Below are 20,877 nucleotides of genomic sequence, written 5' to 3'. Positions count from 1 at the left end.
TGCTTTTAGTCACTAAGGGCAATTATTATGCATATTTAATCACTGAAACTTGCAGAGTAAGATATTACTCAATGTGAGTAAGGATGGCAGAGTCTGGTCTTTAAGGAAATAGCTATGAATCAGGTCTCAAATATAAACACATTACAGAATACTCTGAAATAGAAGTATTATCTGTAAAGGGTAAAGTTAGCAGCTATGATGTTATGTCTATTCACAGTGGATTCACAGAAAATGCTTTTTAAAGAGATTGCTTCACAAAAGTCGCCCAGTATGAATGTCTGGTACTTCATTCTGAGTAAAATTCATTGTGATTCATTAGAGACAGATATTTTGTGCTAGGGTATTTTTTCATAATTCAGTTCTGGAGAAATAATGTAATGAAAAATATGTATTTTATTTTGGATTTCTACTTAAAACAATACATGGTAATTTGTTTGCAAGCTAAAATATGAAAAGAATCTCCAAGCAAAATTCCACTTAATTATTTTAAAATATCATTTACAAATGAAGCTCCAATTTTTTTATTCTTAAAATGTAATTCTCACTCCAGATCATTTTCCTAGACATATTATCACTTCCCTTCCCCCTCTCCCCAATATTTGTTTTTAAGTTTTCATTTTAGGGAGACATTAAAAGTGGTATTAGTAAAAGGTATCCTCTATCCTTTTAAAATGAAGGTAATAGGTACATTAGAGACAGAATAGAAAATTAAAAAAAAAAAAAAAAAAAAAAATGCCAGAAATGAAAATTCTTTAACCAATGAGAATTCTCACAACACTAAAAATTGAGAAAAAGAAGCTTTGTATTAACAGTACAAACTGTTAATAGTTTAACAAAGTAAGAAGAGCAGATTTGCAAAATATACGTGAGTTAGGTACTCACAAATTATTTTTGTTAAAAGTTTCAGAATTTAGGCAGGGAAGGCTTAGATTTCTATTACATTTGGAAATGTAGAAGTTTAACAACCTAGAATTTCTTTAACGTACTTTAGTGATGAAGGGCTTGATCTTGCTCCCACAGAAGTCAATGGCAAAACACCCATTAATAGGACTTAAATGGGAACAGGATTGGGCATCAACTTTTATAAATACATTTGATATAAACAGGATTTCATTTAATTATAGTTTTATATATATCTAAGTTTTACACAAATATTTAATAGGCTTTTCTTCCTTTCCATACCACAGTGAAGTCACTGGTGCAGTCAGCTGCTAAAACAACAGCTGAAAGGAGAGCTCATTTCACTTTTTCCATTTATAGGAAATAGTGTGTAAGATCTCATCTCACTAAAAAACATAACAGCTGCATCTCCCCTTTAAACAATAAATGACTCAATTCTCTCTGCATGTAACACAACATTTTAAAGGTCTGATGGGTCAGAAGCAAAAGATATGTAGTGTGTGATTCTTTCCTGATTATCTCCTTTGAAAAACAAACAAGTCAGTGGTTTCTGGAAAAAAAAATTTGTACTGGAGTCTTTGGATGAAAATTAGTACCTGGAATGATGATTGATATACAGTACATGAAGTTCTATATGTAATACGAAAACTAGCAGTTACACTTGGAATAGTACAGTACTTTGGCAAAATGATATCAAATACCACAATACTGCCACAATGACACAACTATTCTTTCTTTAAAAAAAAAAAAAAAGTTGCCCATATTAATATATTTTTGTTTATTCCCCTAAATAACATTTTAAGACTGTGTCACAAAAGATGCAATGGAAATGTTATTTAGATACAATTATAGATCAGTACCTTTTTTATATAAGCAAATAAATAATTTAAAACTTTAGCACAAGAAATATATTAAAAATACACATAATACAATTTTTACAAATGTACAATTTGTTTAACAAGTTTTCTTTCCCAAAATAAGTTAACTATGCATTGTATGATATTTATATGTTCCTTCTCTTTGGTATAGTAGTTCTGTCTTACTCAAATATTTTCAGTCTTCCTAAAGATCTGGTGGTAACATAGTGACTACATGCCTTGCATTGATTAGGAAAATAATGTTAAATCTAAATCAACCCATTACTTCCCAGAGTCCCTGAAGCGTGAATCCATCCTTCAGTTTCTCTATTGCCAGTCCCAGTTCTTCTGAAAATACAGGTTCCCGATCTTGTTGCTTTTTTGGAGGCGAAGGGCATAGGGAGGAGGAACAAATAAAAGACAAGTTTCATTAGAATCTGCGAATAGTGAATTATTAAATAATATGCATTTTACAATGTTAAAGTGTTCTTACCTTATTACCATCTGCAAAGTAAGCCTACAAAAAGAAAAAAAAAGTATCATAAACCCACCTAAATGATTTAAAATTGTTTTCCTATATGCAATTTAAAAAATACTTTCCCATTTCCCATTAATATTTTTTTTATACCTATACAGAGATACTTTAGGCTTCTCAGTTCTATTAACTTTCCATTTTAAAAAGAATTTCAGTGTTAAACAATGTCTTATTTAAAACTGCATTTGGCATGTTTTCTGAGATTTACATGTGTGCTTGGTAGAATCTTTTACTTTCATTTTATAAAGAAGACTAAAAATTCACTCTGGGTTGAAATTTACTATGCAAAACTTCAACCAGAAAGCAGTGACTTAATATGAAACAGTCAATCTAAATAACTGCTAAAATATCTGTTATAACAAATGTCTGTTATTCATAATAAAATGGAGGCAGAACTGATAGTTCCTTCTGCACATGCAGCAACATTTACTATTCAATTTCTAAAAATGGGCCCTTCATATCATCTTGGGGCATGTTCACAAAAATTAAAAATAACATTATCAAAGGGGTAGCCATGTTAGTCTGGATCTGTAAAAGCAGCAAAGAGTCCTGTGGCACCTTATAGACTAACAGACGTATAGGAGCATGAGCTTTTGTGGGTGAATATCCACTTCTTCAGATGCTCCTATACGTCTGTTAGTCTATAAGGTGCCACAGGACTCTTTGCTGCTATTATCAAAATGATTAGTCAACAACACTAATGGGCTAATCTAACACTTAAGCAAAGTCATTCCTGTCTCAGGCAAAGACCTGTATAAAGAGGTGGGCTTTATACCATCCCCTAAAAATCTGACTGAGTCTTGGACAAGCAGGGAAAGCAAATTCCAGCGTTAATGGCTCTTCTCTGAGAGGTCCATGCCAGCAGCTCCTAGACCTTTAAATCTAGGGACTTAGCAAAAAGTGTCTCAGCTGACCTCAGCTGTCTTGCTGGGCCAAGGCATTTTCCCAAATAGGCCTAAAATCACATGGGACTGTACAGAATACTAACGTCTTCAATTACAATAGAAGACTGGAATTCAGATGAAATATGTTCCCTGTGGCAAGTAGATCACTGCATTCTGTACCAGCTATAGCTTCCAAATATTATCCTAGGATACTTAAATACAGAGCACATTAGATTAATTCAAAGTAATTCAAAGGCATGGATAATCCAGACAAAATCCAAATATAAGAGAAAAGGATTGTAACTGTGATGACAATCTCATAGAAATAAAAGTACTCCCGACACTGAAGCCAAAAAAAAAAAAAAAAAAAAAAAACCACATAGAAGGAAAGAGGAAAAAAGGAAAGGAAATTACAGACTGAAAGAAGAGAAAGGAAAGATAGAGAGAGAAAAAAGATGAAGGTTAGCAGGACAGATAAGGGATAGGAAAGAAGAAAAGTAAGGGCAGACTAGTAGGGTTGGTTTTAGGATTGTTGAGTCTATCAGATTTCAAAGGTAAGCTATGACAATGTGTATTTTGGGTTAGGCTACCATATAAAAATACTTGTGCGCTCTTCTGTTTATACTAAAAAATAGTTTCTGGATGTAGGGAAAGGACTACATTTAAAATAATTTCAGAAGAGACTCCACCTCATCAATATATGCTCTTGTGTTTGTATCAATGGAAGTTATGGGTACTCATCACTTCTTCATATTAGGTTTAGGGACAACATTTAATGTTACCTTTTCCTAAAATCTTGTGGGGGCAAATACTGAGGCAACCTTCTAGATACAACACTATCATATCAATCTGCCCAGAAAGAAGACTTAATTTTAATATCTGTATGACCTGATTAAACTACAAGCTTTTAGACCCTGCTGGACCTTAAAGCATGCTGCTAGTTGCTTGTGACTGCTACTTTAAATACCAACTACCTTGACTGTCAATAACCATTTGAAATATAGCTCTTTCTAAAGAGAATGTTGAAAAAGTTAGAGTTTACAGTTAGAGACTACATAGTTTTGGACTTTATGCCCAAAAGACATTTAAATATGTTATTTAACATCAGAAGACCCAACATAGCTTTTAGTAGGAACCCAAGTCTATAAATGATTTATATTTAAATAATCAAACAATTTGTTTTTCTGGAGAAGCTTACCACAAAAGCATCTGTCTGTTCATCAGATTCTATTTCCACATCATCCTGAACCTGTTCTACTGTCAGATCTTCAAGAGGTTGAGGCTGTAAATTGAGACAATGAAGTAAACAAATACATTTATATATAATGTTTTTAATATAATTTTATTTCTTCTGTTAGTGCAATGCTGCATGTAGCTTCTGTAATAAAAGGAATAGAATACCTTTTCTTCCATTTCATAATCCACTCCAAATATAGGGCTAGCTGAGTAAACTCTATGCAGTGAATTTATTTCTTTCACTGCCTCCTGTAGTTTCTCCACAGGGTCTATTTTAAAACCAAGTACATATCCTCCACTCTACAAGAAAATAAAAATATGTACTCAAATGAATTATTTTTTTACTATATAAAAGATATATACTTACAGAAAAAGTATTTCCTCTTGACCGGCATTTCTTAATACTAACAATGAGGACTTTTATATAAGCATTTTATAAATTTCAAACTGCTGTACAAACCCCGGGTGAAATTCTGGCCCATGGACTTCCAGTGGGCTAGGATTTCACGCTCTGTGAAGTCTAAAAGTTATGCACTACTATTCTGTTTTACAGATGGGAAACAGAGAAAACTGAAAATCAGTGGCAAGGCTAGGATCTGTATTCAGGAGTTTCGAGCTGCTCAATAAATGCTTAATCCATTAGATCATAAGTGCTATTATGAAAGTAGCTTTTCAGTTATAATGAATGCATTTGATGTAGCCAAAAATAGTTTTTTCAACTGTAGAAACGTTTTTGATCATGGTCACCAGTAGAAGAAATTACCAATCTTTTACACAGAGTAGCAAAGAAGACATAATGTTTTTTTAATAGCTATATTTTTTAGCTGCACAGTGCTAAAAGTAATCCATTATTACTCTCCCTAAACTAGAGTTCCTGTGTAACAAGGCATTACCTAAATAAATAACAAATTAACTGGCCATGCTGGCCAGTTCGTGTTTCAGTCAGAGACCTTATTAATCAGCTGGTGGTTCATTCATCAAAATCTTTGTTCAATAAATTCGTAACTCAACAGCCATATTTTCACCACAATTTTGGCCTCTTATGTAGCCAAGTTTTCTTGAGTTTAAACTCTAAAGAGCATATAGGAGTTCAGTCTATTCATTGTCTAAAAATAGCACAGTGAATATCAGAATTGCATAGCTACATAGGTAAAAATGAAAATAACTAAAGAATGCTATTAAATCATCTTACCTGCTGAGAACTTTCTATGACAAGTGCCAAGCCAAACTTTGAGTCTCTAATCTTTATTGAACGCTGGTTGTAAAGTAAAAAGAGGTAAAATGTGTTTTTTAAAAATGGTGTTCTTTAATTCCTTGATACAAACAATTTGTTAATACTATTAACTGCAATTATCAGTTCTGAATACGTGGCATCTTCAGCCATTTGGAATTCCAAATCTGAACCACTGACATCCAGTGGAGGAGTATTCCATCAGAAATGATGGCAAGGTCTTGGCAGTGTTCCTTTCTGAAACCTTGGATCAAAAGATGAATTCCAGAGGTCACATACATTGGTGTACACTACTGGCATTGGAGCAGCAGCAGCATGGTAAGCACCATGGAAATCAGAAATGCAGATCAGATCCAAGGATCTGGCTCCTGATCCTGACAGGCTTGATTTTTTTTTTTCAAGGAATTTGGACAGAAAAATCTGCTCTACAACAGATATTAATAGGGCCAAATCTTCCCTCAGATAAGGACATGCAACTCCCATTAAGTTCAATATGAGCTAGGTGTGTGAATTGAAGGTTGGAATTTGACCCATATCATACAGTATTTAGGTTTTAAAAGGATTGTTGAGGTTAAGATACTTACAATTTGCAGATATGGTATGCTGACATTAAAGCTGTCATTCATATTTGCATGCCAAACTATTCTCACATTAGTAATGAAAAAGGTCCCCAGATTTCCCTGTAAAAAATAGATATATCAGAATTCTTTTGAAATGTAGGGCCTGTTCTCATTTGCAGACCCTACTCAGATCCTCCACTGAAATGCTAATATAATGGAACTCTGCATTCAGTTCAATTAGGATTTGATGCTGCCTAACTGAAGTCAATGGGAGTGTTACCACTGATTTTAATGGGAGCAGGAGAAGATCTTAAAAAAGACTATCACTACTTAAGTGGTGAAAACCCTTGGGGGATTGCTATTACTGCAGCAAGCCAGGATCACACTACAGCACAGTGAACCTTAGAGGAGAATGTGAAACTTTCAAGTGTTGTTCACTGTAGAGTTCCAGAACTGGCATACTGTACAAGTACAATGGCATGTGCGTTAAATTTAGGCAACTGTGGACATGTGTGCCAAAATCAAAACTGGAGCATAGAGAAAAGAACTCTTATTCATCAAGACTGATGTAATGCCCATTTTGGACTAAAATTACACAGACAAATAACAGCTTCCATTTTTTCCATGCCCTAAACAAGTACAAATAAGTAGTTCCCTGGAGAATAACACCGACATATTGTACATATCACTTGCAACTCCTAGTCTCACCCCATCCCCAAGAAATAATCTTCTATTCCAATGTTTTTAGTTGTTAGCAACTAAAAAACAAAGGAAAACATGCAGTCAAAAACTGCAAGTAGATTATACAAATATGCAGCAAAGTGTTTTAGAAATAGCAGGGTATACTTTCAGAATGATACACAGAGAATTAGGCTCTCAAATACTTCTTGTTAATAGGAGCTGTGTATCTAATTCCTTGTATACAGAGCTGAAAAACTCTCTCACAAATGTCATGACAGGTTGCTACGAGGAGTACTCTGTTATACTGAATAGCATACACAGGATAGACTGCTTCTCATGTAACCCACTCATGAACTGAACCAAAAGAGAATTCCTGTGAGGTTATAGAACTATAATAGTACAGTTGCTAGGAAGATGAAAAACAAAGCAAAGTTTTAGTAAAACTGCATATACTCTTTTAATTATACCTGGTCACTAGATAAATTCCAGACTCCATTGATTTTGTCATATACTTGTTCTTGTGGTAATAATCTCAGTTGCTTGTTTTGAATCAATGCACTTCTTAGCTTAAGATCACGGTACATTTTAGAAGTTTCATAAGCTCTACAAATAAAAATACATGCCAAAGCTGAAGATTTCAATGTCTTTCATAGTTCATGTTAACACAGGTATATAAAATATTTCAAACTTCCCACTTCAATTATCTACATTCTACAAATAAGTTCAGAAATTTTAATAAACCTTCACTAAGTAGAATAGCTATGTTAATTTTTTTTTTAAACTAAACAAAACATTTTAAAAATTACTTTTTAGCTTGAAATCAATTTTGGTCTTTTGCAGTGTTCTGATGCATGCTGTCACTTTTCTGCACCTTACAGTTCTGCTCTTTCAGCTGTTAAAATGAAACCAAAGCCTTGCTGTTCACACATTATATACAGTATGGTCATTGGGAAACATTTAATTTTCAACTCCGATCAGGCACAAATATGCTGTATGTAGAAGATATACACAAATCATTATTCCACAATTTTTAATTATGTATATAGTGTAGGTCAGTGTTCATGTCATTAGACTATGTACATGTTCACATCTATATAACGTATTCTTTAGGGGTGAAATCCTGGCCCCAATGGGCTTTTCAATCCAGTCATGATTCCTCAATTTACACTAAATAATTCACTACTCCTATGCAAATATTTCAATTAAAAGTGTACTTTACTTATTAATATTAGTTTTTAACCTTCAAAGAAGTTGAATATTGAAATTAGCTCTAGTTTATTTAGAAATCAGAAAGTTTTTTCTCACTGATATCATACAGGCTACTTTAAACCATAGGAATTGCTTAAAATCATTATTTATAGAACTTAAGCTTTTGTATTCAAACTAGGCCTGTCAAGCGATTAAAAATTAATTGTGATTAATTGTGCAATTAAAAAAATTAATCACTATTAATCGTGCGATTAATCACACTGTTAAACAATAATAGGATACCATTTATTTAAATATTTTTGGATGTTTTCTACATTTTCAAATATATTACAGTTACAACACACTTTATATGTAATGTAAAGTGTAGCTCACTTTATATTTATTTTTGATTACAAATATTTATGCTGTAAAAAACAAAAGAAATGGTATTTTTCAATTCACCTCATACAAGTACTGCAATGCAATCCCTTCATCATGAAAGTTGAACTTACAAATGTAGAATTATGTACAAAAAAAAGGGCATTCAAAAAATATAACAATGTGAAACTTTAGAGCCTACAAGTCCACTCAGTCCTACTTCTAGTGTAGCCAGTCACTGCCTACACTTACCAGGGGATCGATGCGTGGCAATCAATGCATCGGCAGTCGATTTAGCAGGTCTAGTGAAGATCTGCTAAATCAACCACAGATCGCTCTCCCATCGACTCATGTACTTCATCTGAACGAGAAGCGTAAGGGGAGTCGATGGAAGACATAGAGTAGTGTGGACCCCACACGTACCTGAAGTTGCGTAACTTACATCAATCTCCCCCTGTAGTGTAGACAAGGCCTCAGACAAACAAGTTTGTTTACATTTGCAGGAGATAATGCTGTCCACTTCTTGTTTACGTCACCCGAGAGTGAGAACAGGCGTTTGCATGGCACTGTTGTAGCTGGCGTCGCAAGATAATTATGTGCCAGATGTGCTAAAGATTCATATGTCCCTTCATCTTCAACCACCATTCCAGAGGACATGCATCCGTGCTGATAATGGGTTCTACTCGATAACGATCCAAAGCAGTGCAGACTGACGCATGTTAACTTTCATCATCTGAGTCAGATGCCACCAGCAGAAAGTTGATTTTCTTTTTTGGTGTTTTGGGTTCTATAGTTTCCATATCAGAGTGTTGCTCTTTTAAGTCTTCTGAAAGATACTCCACACCTCGTCCCTCTCAGATTTTGGAAGGCACTTCAGATTCTTAAACCTTGGGTCGAGTGCTGTAGCTATCTTTAGAAATCTCACATTGCGTTTTGTCAAATCTCAGTGAGTGTTCTTAAAACAAAAAGCATTTGCTGGGTCATCATCCGAGATTGCTATAATATGAAATACATGGCAGAATGTGGGTAAAACAGAGCAGGAAACATACTATTCTCCCCCAAGGAGTCAGTCAACATTTAATTAATGCATTTTTTTAAACAAGCATCATCAGCATGGAAGCATGTCCTCTGGAATGGTGCCCAAAGCATGAAGGGACATACAAATGTTTACCATAGTTGGCATGTAAATACCTTGCAATGTCAGCTACAAAAGTGCCATGCGAATGCCTGTTCTCACTTTCAGGTGACATTGTAAATAAGAAGCCGGCAGCATTATCTCCCTTAAATGTAAATAAACTTGTTTGTCTTAGCGATTGGCTGAATAAGAAGTAGGACTGAGTGGACTTGTAGGCTCTAAATTTTTACATTGTTTTGTTTTTGAGTGCAGTTATGTAACAAAAAAACCCTACATTAATAAGTTGCACCTTCACGATAAAGAGATTGCACTACAGTACTTGTATGAGGTGAACTGAAAAAATACCATTTTTTTATCACTTTTACAGTGCAAAAATAATATAAAGTGAGCACTGTACACTTTGTATTCTGTGTTGTAATTTAAATCAATATATTTGAAAATGTAGAAAAACGTCCAAAAATATGTAATAAATTTCAATTGGTATTCTATTGTTTAACAGTGCGATTAAAACTGTGATTAATCGTGATTAATTTTTTTGAGTTAATCGCACGAGTTAACTGCGATTAATCGACAGCCCTAATTCAAGCAAATTCCAGGTCATTTATGAAGGCAAGATGAATGTTTTTTGATGCAAATCAATTGACAAATTTTATTTAAATCAAAACAAAGTTAAGACAAAACTACTTAGTGAATCTTTAACAGAATGCAAGAATGACCCAGTATAAGAATCCAATAATTTTAGTTTCACCTAATAATTGATAACTGTTCCAATGGAATTTTTTTTCTCAGGTTTGCACTGGTTATTGTAACTTGTTCCGTGCTAGGGCCAGAGCCTGCAGTCTTCACTCAAGCCACATTCCAATTTGAGTGAAAGTTTTGGCTGAGCCAGAGTGTGGGATATCGTCCCTGGCCAATAACACATATGAATGAAATGCGTTTTACGGTATTTATTCATTTAATTGGACTCAGACTTTCTGCCCCCTATCCCTCCACCTCACATTTTAAGATTCCTTGCTCGTATTTCAAATACTTCTGTGGACTTTACGTATGTGAGAGTATGTGATGCGTCCATCAGTGACAGCAATCCCCAATTCTGCATATATACTTGAGTTACTATAATTTTAACATTATTTTAAGTATGGTACCTGTGTACAGCAATAACTGAAGTGAAAAGTCTGGGACTCCCAGGAACCACATTAGTAAATATGAACTCAAATCGTGTATTGTTACATTTAGTTAATATATAAAGAGCTTCTGTCTGGCCTCGTAGTTTCTATAAGAAAAATTATTAATATTTAACATTTTGACATTACAGAATCTTGATTGTAAACAACACAGAGAATCAACAATCCAAGCATACCATTTTTTTTGTCATATTCTAATTATAATCACTTAAGGTGAAATTCTGGCCCCAGAGCAGTCTATGGAAGTTTTACACTGACTTCCTGGCCCCCTGGTTATAGAAATCCTGGCCCCACCAAAGTCACTATTTCCCCCCCAAGATTCTTGTAATAATAAACCCTCTCCTTATAAAATTAAAAGTTTATGTCTAAATATTTAAAATAAAAAATTCACTACTATTTTATTTCTATGATTAAAGATGAACTTTCAGATTATTTATATAGTGCAATGAGTGTTTATGGTACTTTTACACCTTTTTAATTTAAGAAGTATTTTGAAACTTACTGAGTTAGCGGTTCTCGTAGTTATATTTATAATGCAGTTGTAACCAACAGCTAAAAATTGTGGGGGGAAAAAAGCACAGTTTTGATCAGAAGAAAATTCTGTTATATAGAACAATACAGTTAGAGCATTCTTTGGGACACTGATTGTGAAAAGCCCACATTATGATAGGCTGGCTGGGCCTTTTACATTATGTCAAACCTGTTCCCAGCTAGAATCTCACGCTTAAAAACAAAAATCCCTACCACCATTATATTAATATTGTTGTGAGGATCCCAGGAGCTAAGAGTGCAAAAAAATAGAAGCAGTTTGGGTGAGGGAATGGATAGTGTGTCTGAAAAGAAGAGAATGAGGGGACAGAGGGGAAAAAAAAAAGGTAAAATTTTAAAAATGCTTTATTGCCCTGACCACAACAGTTTGTGTTATTAAAAACTAAGACCCCAGTCCTTCAGTTCTTCATCTGAGCAGACCTACTGACATAGTTAGGGGCCCAATCTGAAGCCAATCAGTGTTTTGTCACTGATTGCAATAGGAGCAGGCCCAAGCCCTACCTAAAGTATATTGGTCTATTCATCTGAGTAAGGGCAGCAGGATTGGGACCTTAATTTTTATAATAGAAAATGAGTTGAAAGTAGCTGTGAATGAACAGGGGGACTTCTAGGAAATATGATAAAGGATAAGGGTCCAAAGAGTCCAAGAAATCTTAAAAAATGGTTATTAAAAGTAAGCATAGTCAAAAGAGTAGGGTCAAGGCATTCACAGCCTTCTCCGTTTTTAATCTTTCCACTAGAAAATATTTATAGAAATTTATATAAATATAATTTATATAGAATAAGGCTGCAACAATGAAATAAGTAAAGGACAACTAGGGAGCTAGTTGTGAGGAGATTTTGCAGTCTTGAAAACTAGGGTATGGTGGCAGGCAAAAGGATGAGGATGCTTATATCTTTACATGATACACAAGGCAGTCTTTCCTGGTATTTTTGCACATATCAATACTACTCTCAAGGTCATCATTCAGCACCTACACTGATGTCCACTGTGAAATCTAGAATTAGCAAACTCACTCACTCATTAATACTTCCTTTTATTTGTCAATAAATTACCTTACATGTAATAGATAATGCATTACTTTGACAGATAATCAATTTTTAAAATATCTAAAAAGTTGAAGGATAGAATTGCCTCTGCCTATAGCAGGGGTGAATCTGTCCTTGAGACCAGAAGCAAACTTTATATAACTTGGCAAAAAATACCACCACAAATACATAATACAATGTAGGAGGGTTGAGTTTGTGAGCATCAGGACTTCTACTTTCTTGGCTACTGGAAATTGAGTATCTGGAGCAAAATGCCTGCTGAACAAATGTACCACGACACACACTACCGTTCTGCAAGCTACTTAAGAACATGCTTAACTTTAAGCACCTGGGCAGTTTCATTGACTACTCGTGTAACTGAAGTTTGACATGTGTTTAAGTAGCCTGATGAAACAGGGCCCATAACAGTAAATGATATGTTTCTGAGGAGAGAAAAAACGAGGATCAAGACTAAATCAAAATAAAGAAGTGGCAACAGCATATACTGATATGACAAGTGGGCAATTCAAAGTACAGTAAAATGAAACAGTTCTTCCTAGGCAAACCTACAAATTCCACAGACTTTAGGAAAACTATAACACACTCTGTTGTGATCTTCAGAATTCTAGTTTGAGAAATAGTTATTAAACATTGACAGTTTATCTAGGAATTATTATATCAGTTCCTATATTACTGAAAGGAATAATGAATACTGCTGGATTATACCCAGGTTAGGTAGCAATGGGAGACTGAAGACTCTGCAGTAGCACACAATATTAGACTATAACTTTATTGCTATCCTCATTACTGTTGTGAAAATTCAGCATACTACCATATAAGAAAACACAAAACTTTATTCATCTTAACTAAAGGGGATACTTACAGAGATTGACTCTAGGTAATGCCAATGAGTGCCAAATAATCCGTAAATTTGTCACTAGAAGTCTACCTGGAAACAAAGAGTGCAACATTTTTCATTAAATTTGACAACTGTCCAGATTAAACGTGGGATTTCAAAGTTACTCCACAAAACTTTAAATTTAAACATAAGAACTGCTTCCTTTCCTGAAAACCCCTACAAACCAAATGCCAATACTGATCTTTCTTTTGTTGTAAAAACCTTTATTTTAGATAGAGTTCATTACCACCTTAGAATGACACTGAGTCATGTTCAGCACCTACGTCAAGATCCTATTAGAGGAATGGGTTTCCCCCAGGTGACTGCGCAGATACCAGTGCAATAGTGGTCGTGAACCTTAAATGGGTTTCACACACAAAAAGGGAGCTTCAGGCTAACAACTCTTAGATAGAGTTGTCATCTAGAGAAAGGACTAAAGGCCTGTTCTAAGAAAGATCTCTCATGGTGGCAATCAGGAAGGAGGGAAACAGTTTCCCATATAGAGCTGGGTGCATTTTTTTGACTAAGTAGTTTATTCATTGAAAAAAAATGCAGTTTCAGGTTAGTCAAAACTATTTGCGAATGTGCGCTTATTTCAAATAGTTTCAGTCAAACCAAAAAACAAAATAACTTTGATAATGTTAAAACAAATGATTTTGACATATCTGAGACAACATGTTTGATTTTTGGGGCTAGATTTACAGGATGGCCAGGGGCGATGGTGGTGACAGTAGTGCAGCTGCCTTCCTTATAACCTTTACTCCAGGCATTAGGCCCCTCACCTGGGATGCGAAAGAAACCCAAATATAGTTCCCCCCTCTCTGATGTGGAGAAAGGATCTGAACTTGGATCTCTCATATTGCACAAGACTTTCCCAACCACTCTGTTCTGGGTATTCTGGAGCAGGTCTTTCTCAATCTCTCTTTAGAACAGGGACTTGAACTTGGGTCTTCCCCACCTCAGGTAAGCCCTAACCGGTAAGCCCTAACCACTAAGTCAGACTTATTCTCATTCTCTCTCTAGCCCAGTGACTATTCAAGTATTTTATACAAAGCAGAATAGCTTCAACAGGAATGACTGAGAGACCTGTTTCACAATATCCCACAGCCCAGTGGACAGGGGATTCTCCTGAAATCTGGGAGACCTACCTTCAAATTCCTTCTCCACAGCAGGCAGATGGAAGAATTGAATATAGGTCTTCTACATCCAAGGAGAGTGCCCTAAAGGTTATAAGGGGGGTACCACCACTACCTTCTCCTCTAGTCATTTTGTGAATCTAGCCCTTCAATTTCCTTTGCTTTTATTTTAAAAAGTTAAAAATGCCCAGAAATGAAACCAAACATTTCAGATTTTAAAAAAGTGTTTGCTCCAAATCAAAGTTTTTGTTGATGTCTGATTTCTTGAATGTTTTTTGTAATCTACAGTTTTAGAGAAAAATCGAAACCCCCTCACCTCCCCCCTCCCCGGGAAATGCCAGAGAACCAAAAAGTCAGTTATTGCCCAGTTCTACTCCCATACACCAGCGATACCCACAAGAGGTAAGCCCTAAAAACAAACAAAAAACAATTATGGATTTCACTCTCATTGTGGTGGTGGGTGGGAGGATGAGAAATTCCTTTACATGAGCTACTTTACCACGTAGCCCTGTACCCATGGACCTTATGCAAATCCCCTCTATTCCTTCTGCTTGCACATCAGCCCAACCATCTTCAGGAGTGGTTGGCTGAGAATGAAGGCAGCTTATGTGGCTGTGAAGGAGCAGAGAGATAGCTGCCAGGCACAGCAGGGGATAAAGAAAACCTGTGGTTTCAGCTAGCCCCACCCTGTTATACCTGCAGCCAATGCCAGGCCTGGAAGGGGGAGAAAAAAAGGGAGCTTGGCTCAGTCAGGTACTGATTGGTGAAGAGGCAGGAACTCTCTGTGTGTCTGCCTGAAGGCACAGATGCAGCACTGCCTGGCAACGCAGCCACTGGAAGCAAGTAACTCTTCCCCTGCCAAGGGGAATCTACCACCAAGCTCCAACTGTGGGGAAACTGGGCTAGCAGGGCCATGCCCCAAACTAAAGGACTTACATAGGGAGCAACTCAGAAAACAGGTCCGGAGCACCCCCCTCATGGCTGGGAGCAAGATCCATCGCCCCTATCTAGGGGTGTGAGTGGCCCACGACTGAGCCAGGACCTGAGGGAAAGGAGGGCAGGTCCCCCCCCTCCAGCCCCTAACCAATGATCTAACCGCTAGGCTGCCTGGCCCCCAAAGACCCTATCACAGTGGTGCATATCCCTTACTACTGTATAAGAAAGGCCCAACATTTTGCTCTAAGTAGAGACAAAGGAATTATTCTTCTCTGTGGGTTCTTCTCTTAAAGGGCTTTTCAATAATGAAAAGATCTCACATTGTATTTAAGCTCCTGCATCAGGATGGCTAATGAATTAATTTAAACAAATTAAAGAGTTCCAGTTCCTGCAACAACTTGATAAATTAAGGTTTTGTTACCATTTCTAACAGTCCTCTGAGAAATAGGCTGTATCATTTTAAAATGTAGTTGCCTGATAATAGTACAATTTTGAAACCTAGTCCAATGACACTCTATGATGAATTTACCACTTTTTCTGTCCACAGAAGCACCTTAACCTATGATGGGAGAAACCACTGAGATAATTAGAGAGTACAATAAATCTTGAAAAAAGAAATCCTCTTGTGTTATAAAATTTAAACAAGTTCCCACTAGAACTAGAAATTATACAGTTGTAGTACAGGCCTATACAACCTTCTGCAGGATTATAGCTTAAGATCATCAAGTTGTTTTTAGGGAGGAAACTGAACCCAAATGAATTGCCTCCTAACCAGGCTTTCAATTCCAAACAAACCCACAGGTACAGACTTTCCATCACCTATTTTGCTTTCCATCAAATCCATGCCATTGGCACCTAATGCACTACCTGATGGATATCCTTGAGAGGACAGATATATGTTCTCTGTCTGGTAGTACAAGTATGCTAGTATAGTCTGCATTATAGTCTATATGTTTGTTTTCCTAAGATGATCTTCAGAGAGAAGACTAATGACCAATATTAGATATACATACAGTAGCTCTCTCTTGCAAGATTCACAGACAACTGTAGAACATTACTTGATAGTTCTGCATTTTCCTTTCAGAAATAACATAACTTCATTTTCTAATGGTGTAATTGTTTCCGTCTTTCTGACAATTATGCATTCAGGATCCACTCCTGTTCCCACTGAAGTGAGTGGGAGTGTTCCCATTAACTTCAATGGCAGCTGCTTTAAACCCTCAATGATTAAACAAATTAGAAGTTAAGAAGATGAGAATTTCATTAGGTACACACTTACCTCTGTCTCCATTGTTTCCTTTGGTATCTTCAATAGAATCTAAACAGTCTATAAGAACCTCTCCTGGTCTCATTTTCATTTGCCTAAAACAAGGTAATTTTATTTGTTTTTGATATTATCATTTCATTTATTCATTTCCATTTAAACAGATCACAAAATACTATGGTCTAGACACAACAAAATAAGGTATAATTAAGATATTATTGGGTTTACTCTCTTGGGCCCTGCAAAGTGGTAATCATTTCTACTCCCACATATTCCCTTTCTTAACAACTTCTCCCCAACAAATGCAATATTCCATGGGCTGCTGTAAGAGCTCTATGTGTTTGTCATATCTGAAAGTCAGGTCCTACTAGGTATAATTTCAATGGAGAGGAAATACAATCTCATTAGTCCATGACAGTGATGCCTGTTGGCATACAGTTCAAAGCTCATGTTGCTTTTTAGATACCAAATTAAATTTCAATTCCCTGCCTTATTTGCTGTCTACTCTCACTTATGGGTTTTCTTTTGGCATTACTACTTTAAGTATTTTGTCACGTAGATATTTGATTGGGTGTTGAAATTCATGATGATACACCATCGGGATAGGTGGAAGGCCAAAACAGAAGGGGGACACCAAATGAACATAACTGCATAGAAACTCAACACATGGAAACAATAAACTGAGTCAAATATATAGTGCTAATGTGTTTTAATTCAACTGTAGTCCACTGAGAAGAGCAAGCAATTAAATTTTTGCCTGGTTTTCTTTTCTTTTTTCTTTGTAATTTACCATGTGTTATTTTTAGTCACTTGTGAATCAAGAGAAAATATTTTAATAATACTTAACACTTATTTATATTTTCAAAGTGCTGTACAAATGTTACTTTCACATTCATTTTCATGTTGTGCAGCTAATTTTATAATTGACTGGGAGGACATGGGGCACAAGCCACCAATATTTGGAACAAAAGAATGTGAACCAAAGATTTGCTAATATGGTAGAAATATTACAATTTGTATAAATGTTTGCAATAAGAGTAATGAATTCTAGGACTACTGTGTTTTTAAAAATATGTCTAACATTATGCAGCGTAGTAGCTGTGTCGGTTCTTGTCTGTCTAGTATTACACAATTGTTTCTGGCATTGAACAGAGTGGCCGATAGCAAATGAATAGATGAGTAGGTAAATAGTTGTACAAACTCACTGTCCAAATGGGTCAATCTTGATCAAGAAAGAGTTTTACTGTTTTTTATAAATATTTCTAGACTACAGATTTTAGATTTTTTACTCTAATCTAAAAACCACAATGCATGCAATTCTAAGTCCAGACAGGATTACTGCAATACACGCTACACAGGATTGTCTAAATGGTAAATCTGTTGCCATAAGCTAAAGCCATTATAGTGACTTTATTGTTATTCTGGCTGAACTGAAGGGTTTTTTCCTACTTGTTGTTTTAGTGCAGTGGCTCTCAACCAGGGGTAAGCAACCTATGGCATGCGTGCCAATGGCGGCACATGAGCTGATTTTCAGTGGCACTCACACTGCCCGGGTCCTGGCCACCGGTCCTGGGGGCTCTGCATTTTAATTTAATTTTAAATGAAGCTTCTTAAACATTTTAAAAACCTTATTTACTTTACATACAACAATAGTTTAGTTATATATTATAGACTTATAGAAAGAGACCTTTTAAAAACATTAAAATGTATTACTGGCACGTGAAACCTTAAATTAGAGTGAATAAATGAAGACTCGGCACACTACTTCTGAAATGTTGCCGACCCCTGCTCTCAACCTTTCCAGAATATTGTACCCCTTTCAAGAGCCTGATTTGTCTTGTGTACCCCCAAGTTTCACCTCAACTTAAACTTATAAAATCAGACATAAAAATAGTGTCACAGCACACTATTATTGAAAAATTGCTTACTTTCTCATTTTTACCATATAATTATAAAATCAATTGACATATAAATATTGTACTTGCATTTCAATGTATAGAACAGTATAAACGAACCGTTGTCTATGAAATTTTAGTTTGTACTGACTTCACTAGTGCATTTTATGTAGCCTGTTCTAAAACTAGGCAAATATCTAGATGAGTTGGTGTACCCCATGGAAGACCTCCGAGTACCTCCAGGGGTACACGTGCCCCTGGTTAAGAACCACTGCTTTAGTGTATTAGCTTAATATGTACATTTCTTTTGAGTCTACACTCAGGAATACACGTGCCCAAATACACGGACCAAATTCTTCTTCAGCAACACTGCAGCAGTAAAGTTCAAATTCCAGAGCAATTTTAATTTTGTTCGCTCACCATGAAGCATCCTTCAATCTTATCCAGCAAGCTATGGATCTTAGTAGAAAATACTTATTGATGTGAACTTTGATTTTTTTCCTCTATCATGATTATTTTAGAGGATGTGTGTTTCATTATGCTCTTTCAAAGACCCGCTCCATTCCCTAGGCTTTGGCTCCTATGATGTCCCGACACACCGTATAAGTTAAAGATTTTTTTAAAAACTAAATAGAAGACAACTTTCCTATAAAAAAGAACAAGAGGCACACTAACTATTCAAGAGATAACTGTATGTTTCTGAAATCGCTTCAGACATCTGACCTTGCACACTAGGGTACCACAAGTCCAGGTTTTCCTAGACATAGCCTCTTTTTTTTGAGCCTTCTTTCTCTGTGCAGAAGGATTTTTAAAATAAAATGAAATGTCCAGGGGTTTTACAGAGCAGACAAGCTGCAGCTCAAAAAGGGTCCCAATTGGTCCCGTTCCCGATTAGTCCCTCCCCTACATCTGCGATGGCTGTTGCTGCATCCTGGGCTTGTGCCAGCCACCCTCCCACAGTGATGGGGGGCAACACTGACTCCCACCTACAGTGAGTAAACCTCCCCCCCAGCTCTCCCTCTTTGGCAGCGTCCTCTTTTTGGGAACCGGAAATATGGTAACCCTTAAACACAATGAAGGCCAAAGTGTTCTATAAACAGGGGTCAGATTTGTGGGAGAGGAGAAGTACTCTTCCAAGCTTCACCCATCTGAGTCACCAAAATGAGAAGTTAATCACTCTAGATTGTGCAGAAGTTCAAAACATGTATTCATAGATTCTAGGACTGGAAGGGACCTCGAGAGGTCATCGAGTCCAGTCCCCTGCCCGCATGAAGTGTGCTGTGAGCTTTGGTGTGGCTTCAGTATGCCTGTGGGCTCTGCTAGGTTTCTTGGGATCGTGAGTGTGTATGCGTGGGGCGGGGGAAGCAGTATCTTCCAAAATGCCACTTACATGTAGCACCAAACTGAGATTCACTCTTTAAATAGTACAGATCTGTGAAGATCCTGCTTTCTTGCATGAGGAATTAAACAGATAGCAATGCTGACACTTAAAATCATTATCAGTAGGCATCTAAGTAAACACCTTGATTAAGTGAACGTGGCATATATCTTTGTATGCGGACATCTTTGCATTGGTTACACTTAGTTCACGTTTTTGAGATTCTTTGCTTACTTTTTATTTTAAATGAAAGTGGAGATTCTGGAAAATAGATTAGTAGTTTCCCAGAGGATTTAGTACACGGAATGAGCAACCTACTGCCTGTTTCTGAGCCCTGACTACACTCCAGTCCCTAAACTTAAATAGCAGGATTAGTATCTGTGCTAGGACTCCCGCGAGCCTTCAGGCTTTCACAGGCTGACCCTGCATCCCCTTGCACCGCTCCCTCCCAGCATGCACTGCTCCCTTGTAAAAAAGGATGCCGACCGCACATCCGAGCCGGAGGGCCCGGCTGCTCCCAGCATGCACTACTTCGTCGCGAAGTGACCCGTCACCAGCGCGGCTCCTCTCTGGACGAAGGCAGCCCCCTGCTCTAGGCTGTGCCGGGAGTTGTCTCGGGCCCTAGCGGGCTGGCAGGGCCGCGCCAGGCTCCCCAAAGCGGCCCCGCCACCCTGAGAACCAGGCGCCGCAACGGGGCTGAAGGAGGCTTCGCAGAGGGGAGGCCCGGGGGCGCCACTCACTGCGGCGAGATGTCGAAGCGAACATCCCTGTCCTCCCACAGCGCGTCCAGCACAGACGTCATCACTCCCCACGGTCCTCGCCAGGGCCCGCCAAAGGCTCCGCGGAGTTCTCTCCCGCGTCCGGCACCGGTCTTGGCGACTCGCCGACGTAGCGCAGCGAGGACCAAACTTCCCAGGCGCGACCGCCGTTGGGAGGAGCTGCCGCCGCCCGCAGAGCGTGGGGTGGGGCTGCTCCCTCCACGCCCATCGCGCGGCGCTTCTCCCGAAACAGCTCCCCGAGCCG

The 20,877-nt window shown here is 37.2% G+C and overlaps 1 protein-coding gene across 3 annotated transcripts; it reads right to left on the bottom strand.

Annotated features, from left to right (window-relative positions):
- Positions 1 to 396: 396 nt before the first annotated feature.
- On the bottom strand, positions 397 to 20,762 carry BBS5 (Bardet-Biedl syndrome 5). Of its 3 annotated transcripts, XM_024207455.2 has the most exons (12): positions 20,595 to 20,762; positions 16,597 to 16,679; positions 13,231 to 13,296; positions 11,272 to 11,321; positions 10,731 to 10,858; positions 7,352 to 7,487; positions 6,228 to 6,323; positions 5,605 to 5,667; positions 4,578 to 4,712; positions 4,375 to 4,458; positions 2,251 to 2,274; positions 397 to 2,133 (listed from the first exon to the last, which is right to left on the bottom strand). In XM_024207455.2, exons 1-12 carry the CDS (start codon positions 20,654 to 20,656, stop codon positions 2,032 to 2,034), a joined length of 1,029 nt encoding a protein of 342 aa, XP_024063223.1. In that variant the 5' UTR covers positions 20,657 to 20,762; the 3' UTR covers positions 397 to 2,031. The 3 variants fall into 3 exon arrangements, with proteins under 3 accessions (XP_024063223.1, XP_024063377.1, XP_024063297.1); XM_024207609.2 differs by lacking the exon at positions 4,578 to 4,712; XM_024207529.2 differs by lacking the exon at positions 6,228 to 6,323.
- Between the last annotated feature and the right edge of the window lie 115 nt (positions 20,763 to 20,877).

This window comes from Terrapene carolina, unplaced genomic scaffold (assembly GCF_002925995.2).
Source record: "Terrapene carolina triunguis isolate 2854851 unplaced genomic scaffold, T_m_triunguis-2.0 Scaffold62, whole genome shotgun sequence".
Classification (NCBI taxonomy): domain Eukaryota; kingdom Metazoa; phylum Chordata; order Testudines; family Emydidae; genus Terrapene; species Terrapene triunguis.
This window is presented reverse-complemented; position numbering and strand designations above follow the sequence as displayed.

What these genes read in the sequence shown, in the direction of transcription:
- BBS5 (XM_024207455.2), bottom strand. Translation starts at nt 20,656, where the DNA reads ATGACGTCTGTGCTGGACGCGCTGTGGGAGGACAGGGATGTTCGCTTC. An exon ending in ATTACCTAGAGTCAATCTCT is followed by an intron (nt 11,322 to 13,230) that starts GTAAGTATCCCC and finishes CACAATTTTTAG; the next exon opens with CTGTTGGTTACAACTGCATT. An exon ending in GGAATTTATCTAGTGACCAG is followed by an intron (nt 6,324 to 7,351) that starts GTATAATTAAAA and finishes TATTTTTTACAG; the next exon opens with GGAAATCTGGGGACCTTTTT.